Source organism: Rhinoderma darwinii, chromosome 3, assembly GCF_050947455.1.
Source record: "Rhinoderma darwinii isolate aRhiDar2 chromosome 3, aRhiDar2.hap1, whole genome shotgun sequence".
Taxonomy (NCBI): Eukaryota; Metazoa; Chordata; class Amphibia; order Anura; family Rhinodermatidae; genus Rhinoderma; species Rhinoderma darwinii.
Genome location: NC_134689.1, coordinates 155653475 through 155674388, shown reverse-complemented (window position 1 = coordinate 155674388; position 20914 = coordinate 155653475). Strand labels below are relative to the sequence as shown.

Below are 20914 nucleotides of genomic sequence, written 5' to 3'. Positions count from 1 at the left end.
AACGAGCGCCGATAAGTAATAAACAACCCCATACAATTCCATCATGTCAGTATCACGTCTCCCTGTTGACACAGGGAAGTGTGCTAACAAAAAAAATATATATATATATATATATATTTTTATTTTTTTTTCTGCTGCATAAACGATACGATCGGCTGATTAACCCCTTAAGGACGCAGCCTAGTTTGGGCCTTAAGGCTCAGAGCCCATTTTTCAAATCTGACATATTTCACTTTATGTGGTAATAACGTCGGAATGCTTAAACCTATCCAAGCGATTCTGAGATTGTTTTCTCGTGACACTTTGGGCTTCATGTTCGTGGTAAAATTTGGTCGATATATTCAGTCTTTATTTGTGAAAAATTGCAAAATTTAGAGAAAATTTACAAAAAATAGCATTTTTCAGAATTTAAATGCATCTGCTTGAAAAACAGACGGTTATACCACCCAAAATAGTTACTAGTTCACATTTCCCATATGTCTACTTTAGATTGGCATCGTTTTTTGAACATTCTTTTATTTTTCTTGGACGTTACAAGGCTTAGAACATAAACAGAAATTTCTCATATTCTTAAGAAAATTTCAAAAGCCTTTTTTTGAAGGTGCCAGTTCAGTTCTGAAGTGGATTTGAGGGGCCTATGTATTAGAAACCCCCATAAAACACCCCATTTTAAAAACTAGACCCCTCAAAGTATTCAAAACAGCATATAGAAAGTTTTTTAACCCTTCAGGCATTTCACAGGAATTAAAGCAAAGTGGAAATTAAATTTGCAAATTTCATTTTTTCTGCTGAATTTCAATTTTATTCAATTTTTTTTTAGTAACAGAGAAGGTTTTACCAGAGAAACACTACTAAATATGTATTGTCCAGATTCTGCAGTTTTTAGAAATGTCCCACATGTGGCTCTAGTGCGCTCGTGGACTAAAACACAAGCCCTAGAAGCAAAGAAGCACCTAGTGCATTTTGAGGCCTCTTTTTTATTAGAATATATTTTAGGCAGCATGCCAGGTTTGAAGAGGCGTTGAGGTATCAAAACAATGGAAACCCACCAGAAGTGACCCCATTTTGGAAATTACACCCCTCAAGGAATTCATTTATGGTTTTTGTTATCATTTTGACCGCACAGTTTTTTCACAGCACCTATTTGAATTGGGCTGTGAAATGAAAAAAATGATATTTTTTCCAATAAAATGTCATTTTTGATCAAATTTTCTTATTTTCACAGGGAACAACATACCCCATTTTGTTGCCCAATTTGTCCTTAGTGCGGCAATACCCCATTTGTGGTGATAAACTGCCGTTTGGGCCCATGGGAGGGCTCAGAAGGAAAGGAGCGCTATGTGTTTGTTGGAGTCCAGATTTTGCTGGATTGGTTTTCGGGTGCCATGTCGCATTTGCAGAGCCCCAGAGGTATCAAAGCAATGGAAACCCACCAGAAGTGACCCCATTTTGGAAACTACACCCCTCAAGGAATTCATTTATGGTTTTTGTTATCATTTTGACCGCACAGGTTTTTCACAGCACCTATTTGAATTGGGCTGTGAAATGAAAAAAATGATATTTTTTCCAATAAGATGTCATTTTTGATCAAAATTTCTTATTTTCACAAGGAACAACATACCCCATTTTGTTGCCCAATTTGTCCTGAGTGCGGCAATACCCCATTTGTGGTGATAAACTGCCGTTTGGGCCCATGGGAGGGCTCAGAAGGAAAGGACCACCATTTGGCCTACTGGAGCTTTTCTGGTGCTAAGTCATGTGTGCAGAAGCCCCTGAGGTACCAGTACAGTTGAAACCCCCGAGAAGTGACCCCATTTTAAAAACTACACCCCTTAAGACATTCATCTAGAGGTGTAGTGAGCATTTTGACCCCACAGGTACTGTGTAAAAGATAATGCGCAGCAGATGGTGCAGTGTGAGATTTGCAATTTTATATATGTATATGCCATTTCAGTGTCCAATATAGTGTGCCCAGCATGCGCCACCGGAGATATACACCCCTTAAATTGTAATGTGGGTTCTCCTGGGTACGACAATACCCTACATGTGGCTGTTATCAGCTGCCTGGGCATACGGCAGGGCTCAGAAGGGAAAGATGAGGGGGGTAAGCTGTGCGGAGTGCATCAGGGTAAATTGAAAATCAAGGGATGTATGATACATTTTAAAACAATCTTTTATACAGAGCCCTGGTTTTTCGGGACACGTGTCACATTGGTATATTGTGTTCTTCCTTATCCCCCTCTTATAGCAGACTCTGCACCTCTTTTGACTCTTTCCCTTTCCACCGGTTTGGGGACCTTCTCCTGGAAAGTGTTGCCCTGGTACGATGCGCCCCCCCTTCCTGGTCCCTAAAGATTAGATCTTGAAATTCCAGGAAAGTTCCCCTCTGGCCTGCACATCGACGTAGCACATACGCATTGTACAAAGCCATCTGTATGATGTGCCCGGCCAGCTTCTTATACTACACCGCATGGCGCTGTAGGGCTTCAGGACTTGATTTGACAAGTCCATCCCTCCCATGTACCTATTGTAGTCCAGGATGCAGTCTGGTTTGGGGGTGGCCTTTCCTTCATATATCCTAAACCTGTAGGTATACCCTGATGCACTCTCGCACAGCTTATACATCTTCACGCCATACCTTGCCCTCTTACCTGGCAGGTACTGGCGGAATTGAACCCTCCCTTTAAAATGTACCAGGGACTCATCAATAGAAAAACACTTCTCGGGGGTGTATGCTTGGGAAAACCGGGCACTGGAACGGTCTAATAGGGGTCTCCGTTTATACAAACGGTCAAAACTGGGGTCATCTCGGAGTGGGCACGGCTCATTATCAGTATAATGTAAGAAGCGAAGTATTGCCTCATTTATTTATTTTTTTAGGTTCCAGTTCATTTCTGAAGTTGCTTTGAGGGGCCCATATATTAGAAACCCCTATCAAACACCCCATTTTAGAAACTAGACCCCTCAAAGTATTCACAACAGCATTTAGAAAGTTTATGAACCCTTTAGGTGTTTCACAGAAATTTAGAGCAAAGTAGAGGTGAAATTTACTCTTTTTATACCATTTTTTTTATAACACAAAAGGATTTATCAGAGAAACGCAACTCAATACTTATTGCCCAGATTCTGCAGTTTAGAGAAATATCCCACATGTTGCCCTCGGGCGGTAATGGACTGAAGCACCGGCCTCCGAAGCAAAGGAGCACCTAGCGGATTTTGAGCCCTCTTTTTTATTAGGCACCATGTCCGGTTTGAAGAGGTCTTGTGGTGCCAAAACATTGGAAACCCCCCAAAAGTGACCCCAATTTGGAAACTAGACCCCTTGAGGAATCCATTGTAGTTTTCTTGGGGTGCATGCGGCTTTTTGATCAGTTTTTATTCCATTTTTAGGTGGCGTGGTGACTAATAAACAGCAATTCTACTATTGTTTTTGTATACTTTTTTTTTTACAGCGTTCACCGTGCGCTATAAATGATATATTAACTTTATTCTGCGGGGCGATACGATCACGGCGATACCAGATGTTTATAGTTTTTTTTTATGTCTTATGGCGTTTGCACAATAAAATACGTTTTGTAAACAATCATTCACTTTTTGTGTTACCTTATTCTAAGAGCCATAACGTTTTTATTTTTCAATCAATAAAGCCGTGCGAGGACTTATTTTTTGCGTAACGAACTGTATTTTCCATCAGTACCATTTTTAGGTACATGCGACTTTTTGATCTCTTTTTATTCCATTTTTTGGGAGGTGAAGTGACCAAACAATTGTGATTGTGGTACGGTTTATTAATATTTTTTTTTACGGCGTTCACCGTGCGGGATAAATAACAAAATAATTTTGTAGTTCAGGCCGTTACGGACGCGGCGATACCAATTATGTATAGTTTATTTGTTTGTTTATATATTTTTATTAATAATAAAGGCCTGATAAGGGAAAAAGTGGGACTTTTACTTTTATTACTTTTAAAACTTTTATTTTCTTATTTTTACACATCTTTTTTTAACTTTTTTTTTACTTTATTACTTTGTCCCACTAGGGGACATGAGGGCAGGAGGCCCTGATCGCTATTCTAATACACTGCACTACATGCGTAGTGCAGTGTATTAGAACTGTCAGCTACTCACTGACAGCAAGCATAGTGGGTCCTGACGTTGTCAGGACCCACTAGGCTTCCGTCTATGGCATAGCCGGACGCCATTGTTTGGTGTCCGGTTGCCATAGTCACCATCGCCGGCCGCTATCGCGTAGCAGGCCGGCGATGGCAGCTTAACCCCTAAAAAGCCGCGATCTCTATAGAACGCGGCTTTTAAGGGGTTAATCAGCGGGGACACAGCGATCAGTCCCCGCTGTAGGAGCTGTGACAGCTGCTGTACGAGACAGCAGCTGTCACAGCTCCTGTATGTGTCGGGAGGACGGCCGAAACGGCCGTTACTCCCGAGACGTACTATTACGGCATGGAGCGCGAACGATACAGCTGCCATGACGTAATAGTACGTCAAGGAGCGGGAAGGGGTTAACAAGCGTTTGCTCGTACATTGGCTGATCGTTGCCGTTTACACAGGGCAATTATCAGGAACAAGTGTTCAAATGAACGCTCTTTTGCCCAATTATTGGCCTGTGTAAAAGGGCTTTAGAGAGGCTCTGTCACCACATTATAAGTGCCCTATCTCCTACATAAGGAGATCGGCGCTATAATGTAGATGACAGCAGTGCTTTTTATTTAAAAAAAACGATCCTTTTTCACCACATTATTAGCGATTTTAGATTTATGCTAATGAGTTGCTTAATGCCCACGTGGGCGTATTTTTACTTTAGACCAAGTGGGCGTTGTACAGAGGAGTGTATGACGCTGACCAATCAGCATCATGCACTCCTCTCCATTTACTCAGCGCATAGGGATCCTGCTAGATCCTTAGGTGCTGTCTTATACTAACACATTAACAATACTGAAGTGTTTAGACAGTGAATAGACATTCCACGGGATGTCTATTCACAATCTCTGCACTTCGTTACTCTGTCTGTGGTAGTTACAGCAGAGGAAGCGTGATCTCGCTGTAAATGACAGGTTACAACGAGACCACGCTTCCTCTGCTGTAACTACCACAGACAGAGTAACAAAGTGCAGAGATTGTGAATAGACATCCCGTGGAATGTCTATTCACTGTCTAAACACTTCAGTATTGTTAATGTGTTAGTATAAGACAGCACATAAGGATCTAGCAGGATCCCTATGCGCTGAGTAAATGAATGGAGAGGAGTGCATGACTGATTGGTCAGCGTCATACACTCCCCTGTACAATGCCCACTTGGTCTAAAGTAAAAATACGCCCACTTAGGCATTAAGCAACTCATTAGCATAAATCTAAAATCGCTAATAAAGTGGTGAAAACAGATCGTTTTTTTTAAAATAAAAAGCACTGCTGTCACCTACATTATAGCGCCGATCTCCTTATGTAGGAGATAGGGCACTTATAATGTGGTGACAGAGCCTCTAACATCTCCTACCAGATCGGATGATGGTAGTCTGGGATCGGCCAACCACAGAGCCCACTGTCACTCAATTATTATTATTTTTTTTAAAGTTTTCTTTTTGATACGAATAAATCCATTTAGGTTGATTAATCAACTCTCTATATATTCCAGAGGAGCCGCACCTAACCAATTAGCGGCTATAAATTTGGAAGCCTTATTGGATTTTTGTACACACCATAAAATCTCTCGCTCGTTCAATTCATAGGGGAACACAGCACCATGGGTATAGGCCGTTGCTACTAGGAGGCTGAGACGTGGTAGGATGAGTCTCGGCTCCACCCAGGTAGGCCATACCTTTCCCAGAGACACGGGCTAAATCTGTTTTTCGATCCATATTTTTATCAATAGGATCACTAAGGGAACCTGCAACTGACAGTGGGATGGTAGTGCTCATTGATGGCCGCGATATAGACTAATTTACAGAGGGAGAAACAGACCATTTTGAGACCAAGCACTCCAAGGAAACCGTGTATTCATGTTTTGAAACAGCCAATAGCCTGTCAGGATGTTTCCATTCTTTGGGTATAATATCCTCAAACTCGCTATGGTTGGGAAAACATAGCCTTTGGCAACATAGAGGTGCCTCTTCCTGTGGAGGAGTATTGGGGCCATTTTTTACATTAAAGGCAAGGTGGCATGAAATTTTTTTTTTTTTATATATGCTATTGCTTTTAGTATGTCTTTAAAATAAATTTTAGTTGTGTTTTTTGTGTTGTACTTTTTTCTTTTTACTTCTCTATGGGGGCTGACATTTTTGTTTTTCATCTCCGTATGTGTCGATTAACGACACATACAGAGATGGAATACGGCACATACATCCCCATAGAGAATGCGAACGGGAGCCGTTCCATTCACTATAGCGTACGCTGTCTGTGTGGGAACGGCGCATGCGCCGCTCCCACACAGACCAAAGAAAAAGGTCTTCGGCAGAGCGACATCCGGCGCCATATTCATGTGGACCGGAAGCCGCAGCCGGACAGTAAGATGACTACTTCCGGTCGCGGCTTCCGGCCATATGTTCAGACGCAAGGACTAGGAGTGGAGGGAGCGGAGGCGGCAGGAGCAGGTAAGTTATTTTTGTGTATGTGATGTGTGTGTATGTTAGTGTTCTACTGTCTGATTACCACTGTATCTAATCCTGAACATTCAACCCCCTCCTTTCTCCTGGCACTAGCCAGGATAAAGGAGGGGGGATTGTGTGAGGACACTAGAGCGAGTGTGTCTTCTCCAATTTTGCAGCATAAAGCAATGAGGTTGCTTTACCACATGCCAATGCTGCAACTTTGGGAATTGCTCTCTCTAGTGACCAACACATGGAAATGTTATAAATTAGAATCTAATTGATAATATTTCCTGACTTGTGAAAAAATTAAAAAAATTAGAAAAATGTTTAATCATTTATATACTGTTTAACTAAAAAGAAAAAAAAGAAATGAATGTGTCGCTAGAACATTTCCTTTAAAGATGTCCCTGATAGCACGTATTAAAGGCTATGTACACGTTTAAAAGGCATATTTTTTTTTTTATAAAAAGGTCAGTGTGATTGGTGCAACTTTATAATTTTTTTTTAATTCATTTTTTTCACTTTTTAAGATACAGCTGCTTTGTATATTCTATACATATCAGCTGTATCATTCGCAAAGACCTGAATCCGTTAGCCCCGCGGACATGACAGGAACAGGGTTTAGCTAACGATACAGCCGTTCGGTATAAAAAAATACAAAGCAGCTGTATCTCAAAACATAAAAATAATTTTTAAATAAAAACAAATTATAAAGTTGCACCACTCACACAGACTAACCTTTTTATTTAAAAGGAAAAATAATCCCTTTCAAAGGTTTACATAGCCTTTAACACCTGGAATGTTGCTATTAACTGGGAGTCCTGTTTTGATTCTAAATCAAAATCTAAGGATTCACAAGAGGAAAAAATCTAATACTGTCTGGAAGCAGCTTCTTTATTATTGAACCTTAGAGGGGACCCTTGGATAGAACCTAAAAAGTATTCGGACTTGTCGTTGGCACTTCTGAGCCTCTTATGTGGCCTATCACAAGAGGAAAACTGCGTGTTATACAAGGGAGAGGATAGAGGGGCATTAAGCTCTGCCACTATTTGGGAAAGCAAATGTCCTAAAGACTAAACCATGGTTTGGGGGAAGTCTGGAAAAGTTTCCTCAGGCTAAAGCAAGGAACGTCACCCATTCAGCGGGTGTCACAATCTTGTGTGGGTAGCATCCCAGGGGTTCTGGATTGCAAACACTGTGGGAAAGGTAGGGTAGGCTGGCCACATGTGAACTTTTTATTGCCACAAGCATAGTATGTAGCCATGCCTACCTGGGCCGGCTGCCTGATGGGATCCCCGAGACGAAGACATGTCACAAGGGGAACACAGACAAGACAGTCTCAGAGGGAAGAGAGTGAGCCCCTGGGGAAAGCTGCACCTAGTTAAAAAAAAAAAAAAAAAAGGTGACCCCGGCCCCCTTGGTTCCGTGTGTCGCTAGAAGAGATTGGGGACTCTTAAGGGCAGCTGGAAAATGGCCCCTGGAGCAAGAGATGTGTATCAGGCAAAGGCGTTCCTGAAATGGCGCAGGCACCTGTAATCTGAAAGAGGCAGCACGGCAGGAAAAAAACACCCCCTGAAAAGTCTGCATTTAGGAGCAAATCGCCCTGCTCTTTGGACCCGCCTCCACCAGGGCCCACCTTCTAAGCAGTCGATGTGTCAGAAGGAGCGTCCTATAGGCCGAACAAGGGCTGGGAAGAACAAATGTGGAGCTTGTGGCCAAGACCTATAACAAGTCTGGGGACTAAATTTGAAGACCCAAAAAGACTGCATATGACCCCCAGCAATAAGAAGAACGTTCCCCTGAATAGGGCGCAGCGGTTATTTTAAGAGGGAAAAGCCCATGGCTTAGAAAAAATAAAAATATTCAGAAGTTTTCATGTATCCTGTAATAAGAGGTTTAATAGATGAGCTACAAAAACACGATTTCAGAAAGGCAAAATTACCTTAATAGCATAAAGTGGGACAACGTCTTTTAAAATAAAAGTAAAAAATATGTAGCGCAAGTACACACGTATAGTAAACTGCACTTCTAAGTATGAATGAAATCATTCATACCCAAAATATAAAATACAAAATGAAAAGAATAAAGCAAACAGACAAAATCGTACTAAAAGGGTATGTGCACACGAGAACTGTCTTTTACGTCTGAAATGACACTGTTTTCAGGAGCAAACAGCTGCGTCTTTTCAGACGTAAAAGTTCCTCCTCGCATTATGCGAGGCGTCTGACGCTCGTAAATCTTGAGCTGCTCTTCATTGACTTCAATGAAGAACGGCTCAAATTACGTTTCAAAGAAGTGTCCTGCACTTCTTTGCCGAGGCAGTCATTTTACGCGTCGTCATTTGACAGCTGTCAAACGACGACGCGTAAATGACAGGTCGTCTGCACGGTACGTCGGCAAACCCATTCAAATGATTGGGCAGATGTTTGCCGACGTATTGTAGCCCTATTTTCAGACGTAAAACGAGGCATAATACGCCTCGTTTACGTCTGAAAATAGGTCGCGTGAACCCAGCCTTACAGCGAGACCAGTTCGTTTTTTTATGTTTTACTACTTTTACATAATAGAAACACCTTTTTAAAAACAAAATCATGTTTTTGTCTCTCAATTTTCTTAGAGCCATAACTTTTATTTTTCCGTCGATGGAGCTGTATAATAGCTTGTTTTTGCAAGATGAGTTGTAGTTTTTATTGGCACCATTTTGGTCACTTTTTATTCCTTTTTTTTTTTTAAGAAGTAGACAAAGAGCAATTCTGGCATGATTTAATTTTTTACGGCGTTCATCCTGCTGTATAACGACATTTTAACTTTATTCTGTGGGTCAATACGATTACAGCAATACAAAATTTATATAGATTATTTTTTTTTGACTACTTTTACACAATAAACACTTTCTAACTCATATTTTTGTGTTACCATATTCCGAGATAATTTTTTTCCCCCCAATCAATGGTGTTATGTAAGGGCTTGTTTTTTGCAGGTGAGCAGTAGTTTATTGGTACTATTTTGGGGTACATGCAATTTTTTAATCACTAATAGATTTTACTAGGGTACTTAAAAAGGTCTGTACTTCTGACCGCCTGTACAATGCACTGCACTACGTACTTATACGCCCTGCTGCACTATTCTATTATCGGGGGTGGGGCTTGGAAATCATAATCTAGGATACCAAATTTGTCAAACAGGTCATTACAGATAGGTCATGCATCATGTACAAAAAAAAAAAAAATGGCCACTACGTCAAAAGAAAAACAAAAAAAAAAAAACAAAAACCTACAAACCAATTTTCTCAAATATTTAAAAAACAGAAACATCTGATACATAAGAAATAATCAGGTTTTATTCACCTTTTCCTGCCCTGGGACCCTTCCCTATTGGGAAAATGGGGTTCTGGTTAACACTAAGCTGCAGAGCACCATAACATTTAGTTCACAACTCTGCTATTTGAAAAAAAATTGTAAAGGGGCTGGCTCATGGAGATCCAGGGCTCCAGGCGAAAATTAAAACACTGAAAAAAGATAGTAATAATTACTATGGCGCCTTTGGTTCGAAAGTCTAAAACTTTAGGAGCCAAATTGGAACTAAAATCCCAAGTAGGATCCCATAATATCCATATGCCCAATTAGGACAACACCTCTAAACAGTATATTATAACTACTTACATCATCAGCCATACGCCAACAGCAAGCTTTCCACACACAGCGATATGGATTGCCCTCCACTTGCTGCAATTCTCCACCTTCAAGAAAAGCACAAAAATGCCAAAAATAGCAGAAATAAATTAAAATGTGATCACCATCCGAAGTAGATCTAGCAATCTGTACACTCTCCATTTACATATGGATATTTCTCTTCCAATCTTGCTACTCCACATGAATAACCACCCCATCCAGTCCGATCCTCCAGAAAATCCCAGATTGACCATGTAGACCAGTGTAGTATTAAGAGAGTGTATATAATTTCCCTGCAGCCAGTGAAAAAATAAAAAAAAAACGACAAGAAAGACCCTAGAACAGTAAATGCCACTGCTAGAGACTTGAGGGCCAAACTAGTGAAGACTACCTTTCTTTATGTTGGGGTCATGATAAAGTTTCCATCCTTCCAATGTTGCTGCTCTCCAGGCTTGACCACATCTTTTACACAAGCGCTGTGCCTGATCAGATCGGATAAAAATTACTGTTGATTATTCACAAAAAGCAGCAATGCTAAACAAGCACAACTGAACCATAAGAAGAAGTGAATTAATCAAAATCTAGACTGGCATAGCTTTAGGTAAGTACTGTATTTTGTTGTCTGTTTTTCCATACTGAGACTACGTTCACACAGGGCTGCGCATCCCAGCCGAAAAAGCGCAGCAAATTGTGGTTCAGTTTTTTTTGTGTGCTATAAAATGTGTGTCTGGCACAGACAAAAGTGAATGTCCTATTATGCAACAAAATTTAATAAAATAGATTACCTCATCAGTCATGCCAGCTCTGATCAAGGCGAAGAGATACTTCAGAAGTCTGATGTCATCTTCTCGATCAAGATCATCCAAGGGAAGTTTCTGTCTTATGGGAGCATCAGGATCCTACAGCAAATTTAAAGAAAAAGAAAAAGAAAATTAAAAAAATGATAGGGTAAACTAGAGGGCCAAATGTATTCCAGTGCTATAATAAAGGGCAAGATGAGGCTGCCGACAGATTGACAATAGATAAGAAACCTGGCCATCACATCTTTGTTTATGAACTTCGATGTGATCGTTATTAGCTGGTTCGTGCGTGTCAGACACGCAGGAACAGCTTTCAGCAGAGCAGTCAATCCAGCTGACCTGACGGAATCGGCTTTGACAGCAAGATAGAGCTTCTATGCATACAGGAAACCATGAAGCTATATCTTAAATAGTAAAAAACGAACTCTTTATAAATACAAAATTTAAAAATTGCTTAAAATCACAGAAAAGAGTGTTATTTTTGTCAAAGGTTTACATACGCCTTTAATGTCTAATGTTTAACTCCTTCCCGACCACCCACTGTCTTGACGTCAGGCGGTGCAGGTGCTGAGCGCTCATCCTCTAAGCAGGTGCTGTAACTAACAGCTCCTGATCTTAGAGCAGCCTCCTGAATACAGCTGGGGTCGGAAAACATTCAGACCCCAGCTGTTTAACCCTTTGATTGCCGCGGTCCGTGACTGCGGCATGATCAAAGGGAATTCCCCTCTTTGATCGCATCACCGGGATTCCGGTGATGCGATCAAACACCAGGGAATCCCTCTGCAGTCAGCCCTGGGGACCTACAAAGGACCCCAGGGCTGTCTGTTCCGTTTGCCTGCTGTTCGGGCACACTATGTGCTGCCCGATCAGCAGCCTGTGTCATAGTAAACACAGTGTAATGTATTAGCATACAGGAGTATACTAATACATTACAAGTAAAAAATAAAGTTACAAATAAAGTTATCCCTTGATGGGATTTAAAAAAAAAAAAAAAAAACTAACTAAAAAAAGTCATTTTGCATACAATACATTTTATTGCCCCTACACTAAATAAAAACAAAAAACCTACACATTAGGTATCTACACAACCGTAATAATCTGAAGAATTCTAATGGGGTATTTAGCGTGAAACGTGAACGGCATAAAAAATAAACAAGAAAAACAATGTCGAGAATCATTTTCCTATATTCACACTGTAAAAAAATTTTTTTTTACCCCCCAAACTGTGGGAAAAAAAATACTATTTCTCTCGCATAAAACAAGACCTCATACAGCCACATCAATGAAAAAATAAAAAAAAAGTTATGGCTGCTGAAAGGCAGAGGCAAAAACAGAAATATTTAGCTGGTCATTAAGGTGTTTTCAGGCCCGGTCATTAAGGGGTTAATAGCCCTTAATGTTTTGTAAATCTTTCCCATTTATATTTGGTGGCAAGAGACCTAGAAGGCCCATTTTTGGCGTGTGTCAAATTATTTTTCGAGTTATCAAGTCTATCTACATTGTCACAAACAGTCATCCAGAAGGCAGAATGCATTGGGCAATGCCACCATATATGAATAAATGAGCCTATAATGGATAAGCATCTCCAACATTTGGAGCTTACATCAGGATACATCGTTTGGAGTGAGATAACATCTGTTTACAGTTTATACATACCAGTTCTGTGACCAATGGTCGCTTGCTTCCCAATACTGAAAAACCTTTCTGTTTCAATGTGTGTAGAGTATTTTCCCTATGAACGAAAAAAAATGGAAGTGAAAAGGCACCATTATTGATGGTTGAACAGCACATATGTTACCAGGCAAAGTAGGTTCAATTCTTGCAGTGACTCATGCGGCAGCATTAGTCCGAGCAGTGGCTAGAAAGTCCCCTGCCATAGTAGGGCCAAAACCCTCATTACATATTAAAAGGGAATGTTATCAAGTGATTAATTTCAGATTGGATTATGTAAAAGACAAATAAAGCATAGCTATAGATATAAGATTATTGCAAACTTCTCAGGCGGCTGCCATGTTGGAGATACACACTTCCTTTCTGTATCGCCTGTATGGAGTGCAGCAGGGTGTGTATACGCAATTTATAATAGTTCCAATGGCTACCGGCCCTCTGCTGCTAATCCTAACAGCAGGGCCGAGAAAAAAAGCTGCAGAAAACAGGAAAATATCCTATTGTGCTTACTCTATTGGCCAGTGTGAAAACTACAATCAAAAAAATAAGTATTCTAGCGACAAAGCTGAAAAAAAATAAAAATAAAAAAAAAGTTTACAGTTAAACCAGATAGAAAGTACTTTTCTTGTTAAGTTCATTGGGGGATAAAGAAGAACGTGGTTATAGGCTGCTGCCAATAGAAGGTGACACTAAGCAAAAAAAGGATTTTATGCACTCACTTGTGTCTTTGGTGGATAAAGGTGACCGTGGGACATTCTAAAGCAGTCCCAGGGGGAGGGAACAAACATTGCCCAACCGGTCTTACCTATTGCTGCCTGCAGCACTTTGTGATTGGGAAAAAAGCTTCCCAATCACAAAGGTTGCAAAAGTATGCACCCTATAAAAAAAGCGCACAGTGTGGAGAGAGACCAGGCAGCGGTCTTATGCACCTGTAGAGTAGTAGCCGATGGCACGCCGGCCAAGAGGCTCCCACAGTACTGGTGGAATAAGCAGTTAGTCAGAAAGTGAGAGCTCTGCCTTTAGCGCAATACGCTTGGATGAAGTCCATTAGGATGAAAATGGAGAGTAGTACTAGCAGTAAGTCGCCGATAACTGCTACTTGAGATGCCAAAAGTTGAGTACCCAGTCTAGAAAAGAGGGAAATCTGCGGGAACACAATTACTCTGCCATGGTAGGAGATAACGTGCCCTCCTGATGTTCGCAATAACTGCATAGTCAAGTCAGGTACGGAGTCTAGCAATTGCACAATAACGCCCGCCTATGGACAGTAACTACATGTCAGTTACAACTTCCCGCGTAAGCACCATTGACTCCAACTATGTAAGTGGGTAAAGTGGCTGTCTGGTCCTTGAAGTAACAAAGTAGCCATGTCAGATACAGGGTCTTACAATAGCACAATTACTTGGCCGAAGTTAGGGGCTAAAGTGACTGCCTGGAGCTCGCAATAACCGTGCAGCCGTGTCCGATACAATGTACAGCGTTAGCAAAATTAACCTGCCTGATTGGGGGGGGGGGGGTAATGCAGCTGGCTGATACTTGCAGTAGCCGCATAGCAATGTCAGACAATAGTACAATTACTTCGCCTACAGAGGGGTGTAATGAGGCTACCGGATTCTTGTAAGACTCACGGTAGAATTTCAGTTTTACAGTGTAGCAAAGGAGTGTAATATGTAAAACAATTACTCTACGTATGGAAGAAGGTAATGTTGCTTACAGGTGCTCTCGGTCACACCAATCAGCAAAGGAAAGTAATTGTCTAATGCTTGTAATAACTGCTTAGCAATGTCAGATGCACCATCTACCAAAAGAGGGTAGTGTGCAAAAAAGTGAGACAGGCCAAAAGGAGGACAGTGGGGCATGGAGAGAAAAAAAAAATCTGCGTCGGGCGGACCAAGCAAGAGCGCAAGGAAAAAAGGTTGGGAACTGCAGCTGGAGATCCGGAAAAACTGGGAAAGGCCTAAGTTAAAGAGGAGAAAACCCGGGGAGAGAAGTTACACTTTCCTGGCAGATTAAGTGCCCAGAGGAGATCCAGTGTAATGGATTAAGGAGAGTTGTTTGGGGAGCAGAATACACTCACCCCTCAGGTTACTCAACTCAGCTCCAAGGTGCAAACCAACAGGAATACCCCTTCAGTGTGCGCCTCTCTGGTCAGAGGGAGCACTGGTGGGCAGCAGGCTTTAAAGGAACAGTGTCATCACAATTTTTTTTTTCATATGTTAAAGATGTTAGTGCTTTATTAAAAACGTTTATATTTGTGTGTTTGTGTTTTACTTTTTCTTATTTTTACACTTTTTCTTCCCTATGGGGGCTGCCATTTTTTGTTCCATTTCTGTATGTGTCGATTGACACATACAGACATGGAATACGGCAGCCACAGTCCCATAGGGACTGCGAACGGCTCCCGTCCCATTCACTTGTGTGTACGGCGTCTGTGTGGGAACTGCGCATGCGCCGCTCCCACACAGTCCAATTTGAAATTGGCGCCGTCCGGCGCCATTTTCCTGTGGACCGGAAGTCACGGCCGGACAGTAAGATTACTACTTCCGGTCGCGGCTTCCGGACTTGTGCACTTGGACCAGCGGCAGCAGACGGAGCGGACGGGCCGGAGGGAGCCGCGGCGGCAGGAGCAGGTAAGAGATTTCAATGTATGTTCGTGTTTGTGTACGTTTACTACTGTATGTAAACCTACTACACTGTGTGTTAGCTCAAAAAATGGCGACACACAGTGTAGGAGGTTAGACCGTTCAAACCCCTCGTTTATCCCGGCACTAGCCAGGATAAAGGAGGGGGGGATGCTGAGAGCTCACTAGAGCGAGGGCTTTTTACCCAATTTTGCAATGCTGCAATTTTGGGAATGGCTCCATCTAGTGACCAGCAATGGGAAATATTATAAATTAGAATCTAATTTATAATATTTCCTGATTCGTGAAAAAAATAAAAAAAATTTGAACAATGTTTAATCACCTACACACTAAATGTTTAATTAAAAAAAAACAAACATGTTTTTCTGGCAACACATTCCCTTTAAAGAGGCTCTGTCACCAGATTATAAATGCCCTATCTCCTACATAATCTGATCGGCGCTGTAATGTAGATAACAGCAGTGGTTTTTATTTTGAAAAACGATCATTTTTGAGCGAGTTAGGAGCAATTTTAGATTTAGTTTCTTAATGCCCAACTGGGTGTGTTTTTACTTTTGACCAAGTGGGTGTTGTAAAGAAGTGTATGAGGCTGACCAAACAGGTACCAATCAGTGACATACACTTCTCATTGTTCCAGCCCAGCATGATCCACAGCACAGTGAGATTGTGCAGTGAAAGAAGCTGGGCTGGAACAATGAGAAGTGTATGTCACTGATTGGTCACTGTTTGGTCAGCCTCATAAACTTCTTTACAACACCCACTTGGTCAAAAGTAAAAACACGCCCAGTTGGGCATTAAGAAACGAAATCTAAAATTGCTCCTAACTCGCTCAAAAATGATCGTTTTTCAAAATAAAAACCACTGCTGTTATCTACATTACAGCGCCGATCAGATTATGTAGGAGATAGGGCACTTATAATCTGGTGACAGAGCCTCTTTAAACTGGGTTGACCCTGGGATTAATGGGTGACAGAGGAGCGCTGGTACTATTCTTTTGGCAGGGGTATACTTTTTTGCTTAGTGTCGTCTCCTAGTGACAGCAGCCAATACCCACATTCTTCTGCCTCTCCCAAAGACTAGCAGAAAATGTCCTTTTCTAATGTTAAATTCCCTTTAACACCACACAATACAACTATACTAGTGACAGATACAAAAATAAATGAGAAAAATACATTGGGAGGTGCAGTATAAAATTAAAGTGACGTCATCACTTTATAAAGGGAATATATACAGATTTATTCTGCAGCTGCTGTGATTTTTATATTAATAAAAATTTATATAGAATATATTGGTGTCACAAAGTGCGCCACGGGCAAGGCCCCCCTGTAGACAGTGCCACACAGTCACAAACACACTCACACTCACCTGACCCCGTTGCCATGCTGTGGCCTCTTCTAACCAGACATGCTACAGCAGAACGACATCATTGCGCCTCCTGCATCATAGGAAAAGCGCAGAATGGCAGGGAACAGAAGTTTCCCTTGCATCGGCCAGTGCTAAATGAGCTGCAGTGTAACTGCGTCTGAAGTAGATTGAGAAACAGTTGGAACCCATCCCTGCTTGTAGAGGAGAAACATTCCTCCTGAGCAGCAGCAGAGAAGGGATGTTCCTCTTCACTGCCCAATCTGCCTGCTGGCTGTTAGCAGTGGTCTGGACAGCAGGGGTCCACGGTCTGGAATGGTGTCCCCTGCACTACATGGTCACAGCCACCCACCTGTGTACAGAAAAGACTCAGCCACGACAATGTGGCACCTCTCAGTCCTGGGGGTTCTGTAGTTAGAATACACAATGCTTTAGTGAACAGTGCCCCAAACTCAGATTCAGCGGGTGAAATAGAATTCACTGCATTACTTTTTAAAGCACATCTTATAAAGTTGACCTTCAAAGAGTAATTACATAACCCCTTTAATAGCAAGGTTCTACACAACAATTTTAGAATATGTACCGCTGTGCTGGGGGAGAGAATTCTAGCTGGGGTGGCGGAGTATTTAAACTAGGGCTGAGGAGGGAGGCCAATGTAGAAAATAAAGGGGTAGTCAGGTTAGAGAGGGGTCAGACTATATTGGTGGGGGGGGGGGGGGAAGAAACAGACTGTGGGGAGAGGACTAGGCAACAAGATAAGGAGAGCCTTTCGTTACAAAACAGCAATGAAAATAAAAATGCCCAAATGTCAAATAATCACATTTCTGATAATGAAAGTGAAACATTTAAAGGCAAGTTAAAGTGTATGTTCACAAATGGCAGAAGTCTAGCAAGCAAAATGGGGGAGCTGGAGGCCTTGGTACTGGAAGAAAATATAGATATAGTTGGTATTGCTGAAACATGGCTGGGCTCTTCACATGACTGGGCTGTAAATCTACAGGGTTTTACACTGTTTCAGAAAGACAGGACAAATAGAAATGCGGTGGTGTATGTCTGTATGTGAGAAGTGATATGAAGGCGAGTGTGAAAGAGACAATAGAGGGTGAAGATTGTGAGGAGGTTGAAACCTTGTGGGTGGAATTACAAAGGGAGGTAAACACTGAAAAAATTACTTTTGGTGTAAGCTATAGACCCCCCCCCCCCCCAATATAACTGAGGAGATGGAAGGTCAGCTATATAAACAGATGGAACGGGCTGCACAGGCGAGTACAGTAGTAATAATGGGAGATTCTAATTACCGGGATATTAATTGGTGTCATGGTTCGGCTTCAACTGCAAAGGGGAGAAATTTCCTTAACCTGTTGCAAGAAAATTTGATGGGCCAGTTTGTGGAAAACCCGACTAGAGGTGAAGCTCTGTTGGATCTGGTCATTTCTAATAATGCAGAGCTTATTGGGATCGTCAATGTTCGTGAAAACCTCGGTAACAGTGATCACAATATAGTTATATTTTACCTATACTGTAAAAAACAAACATAGGCTGGGAGGGCAAACACACTTAATTTTAAGAAGGCCAATTTCCCCAGGATGAGGGCTGCAATTCAGGATATAGACTGGGAAGAACTAATGTCAAATAATGGTACAAATGATAAATGGGAGATTTTCAAATCTACTTTGGGTAATTTTAGTGCAAAATTTATTCCTATAGGTAACAAGTATAAACGACTAAAATTAAACCCCACATAACTTACACCTTCTGTGAAAGGGGCAATACATGACAAAAAAAGGGCATTTGAAAAATACAAATCTGAGGGTACATCTGTAGCCTTTGTAATTTATAAAGAGTTTAATAAAATCTGTAAAAATACAAAATGAAAGGCAGGTGGCCTAGGATAGTAAAACAAATCCCCAAAAATTCTTCAAGTATATAAATGCAAAAAAAACAAGGTCTGAACATGTAGGACCCCTAGATAGTGGTAATGGGGAGTTGGTCACAGGGGATCAAGAGAAGGCAGAGTTACTAAATGGGTTCTTCAGCTCTGTATATACAACAGACAGAAGAAAGAGCAGCTGATATAGCCAGTGCCAGTCCTGTTATTATATCAGTTGATATACTGAATTGGATGAATGTAGATATGGTGCAAGCTAAATTAAATAAAATAAATGTACACAAGGCCCCGGGACCAGATGGGTTACACCCTAGAGTTCTTAAAGAGCTTAGTTCAGTTATTTATGTCCCCCTCTTCATAATATTTTGAGATTCTCTAGTGACTGGTTTAGTGCCAAGGGACTGGCGCAGGGCAAATGTGGTGCCTATTTTCAAAAAGGGCTCTAGGTCTTCCCCGGGTAATTATAGACCAGTAAGCTTAACATCCATTGTGGGGAAAATGTTTGAGGGGCTATTGAGGGACTATATACAGGATTATGTGACAAAAAATAGTATTATAAGTGACAGCCAGCACGGTTTTACTAAGGTCAGAAGCTGTCAAACTAACCAGATTTGTTTTTATGAAGAGGTGAGCAGAAGCCTAGATACAGGGGCCGCTGTGGATGTAGTGTTTTTGGACTTTGCAAAGGCATTTGACACTGTCCCTCATAGACGTCTAATGGGTCAATTAAGGACTATAGGTTTAGAAAGTATAGTTTGTAATTGGATTGAGAATTGGCTCAAGGACCGTATCCAGAGAGTTGTGGTAAATTATTCCTACTCTGAATGGTCCCCGGGTATAAGTGGTGTACCCCAGGGTTCAGTGCTGGGACCACTATTATTCAACTTATTTATTAATGATATAGAGGATGGGATTAATAGCACTATTTCTATTTTTGCAGATGACACCAAGCTATGTAGTAATGTTCAGTCTATGGAAGATATTCGTGAATTGCAAGCGGATTTAAACAGTGTTTGGGCGTCCACTTTGCAAATGAAGTTTAATGTAGATAAATGTAAAGTTATGCATCTGGGTACCAACAACCTGCATGCATCATATGTCCTAGGGGGAGCTACACTGGGGGAGTAACTTGTTGAGAAGGATCTGGGTGTACTTGTAAATCATAAACTAAATAACAGCTTGCAATGTCAATCAGCTGCTTCAAAGGCCAGCAAGATATTGTAGTGTATTAAAAGAGGCATGGACTCGTGGGACAGGGATGTAATATTACCACTTTACAAAGCATTAGGGAGGCCTCATCTAGAATATGCAGTTCAGTTCTGGGCTCCAGTTCATAGAAGGGATGCCCTGGAGTTGGAAAAAATACAAAGAAGAGCAACGAAGCTAATAAGGGGAATGGAGAATTTAAGTTATGAGGAAAGATTGAAAGAATTAAACCTATTTAGCCTTGAAAAAAAGACGACTAAGAGGGGACATGATGAACTTATATAAATATATTAATGGCACATACAAAAAATATGGTGAAATCCTGTTCCATGTAAAACCCCCTCAAAAAACAAGGGGGCACTCCCCCCGTCTGGAGAAAAAAAGGTTCAACCTGCAGAGGCGACAAGCCTTCTTTACTGTGAGAACTGGGACTCTATGGAATAGTCCACAGCAGGGGCTGGTCACAGCAGGGACAGTAGATGACTTTAAAAAAGGCTTAGATAATTTCCTAGAACAAAAAAATATTAGCTCCTATGTGTAGAATTTTTTTACTTCCCCTTTCCCATCACTTGGTTGAACTTGATGGACATGTGTCTTTTTTCAACCGTACAAACTATGCAACTAGGTATCTGTACAATAGCCAACATACACAAATTATAGCATTCCTGGATTACGGTCCGATGATTCACTCAGCTAAAAAGTAGTAATAACATGCTGCTATAGAAGAAACCATCCACTGAGTTGGAAAGCAAACTAGGTATATTGTACTTTAATAACAAAATGGGGTAGATTTACTAAGCTAAATGCACCAGAATTGGGACTCAGTGTGGAAATATATCAACAGATTTACACCAGTTCTCTGGCATAAAAAGAGTTGCATTAAAATCTGACCTTTTACTTTTCTTGCCACTTTGCGAAAGCTGCGAGAAAAAGAGGCAGGCTTAGCTAGAGGTGGCGGGGGATCCACCTAAACGACAGATTTATCATAACTTACGCCAGAAACTGGTGTAATTTATGTCGCAAACCTACAACCTGCTCATAGCAGGCATAGATTTTCACTTCTGTCTCACGGACAGCCA

The 20914-nt window shown here is 41.3% G+C and overlaps 1 protein-coding gene across 3 annotated transcripts in view; it reads right to left on the bottom strand.

Moving 5' to 3' along the window:
• The window catches only part of NUP107 (nucleoporin 107), a 94556-nt gene that overhangs the window by 32763 nt on the left and 40879 nt on the right, over positions 1 to 20914 (bottom strand). For 2 of the 3 annotated variants that reach the window (XM_075856925.1, XM_075856927.1), the window contains exons 11-15: positions 12726 to 12801; positions 11055 to 11168; positions 10661 to 10751; positions 10261 to 10337; positions 9946 to 9969 (exon numbers count right to left, since the gene is read on the bottom strand). In XM_075856925.1, the coding sequence (XP_075713040.1) occupies positions 9946 to 9969; positions 10261 to 10337; positions 10661 to 10751; positions 11055 to 11168; positions 12726 to 12801 (382 nt within the window). The remainder of the gene's footprint in view (positions 1 to 9945; positions 9970 to 10260; positions 10338 to 10660; positions 10752 to 11054; positions 11169 to 12725; positions 12802 to 20914) is intronic. The other variant, XM_075856926.1, reaches the window with a different exon arrangement.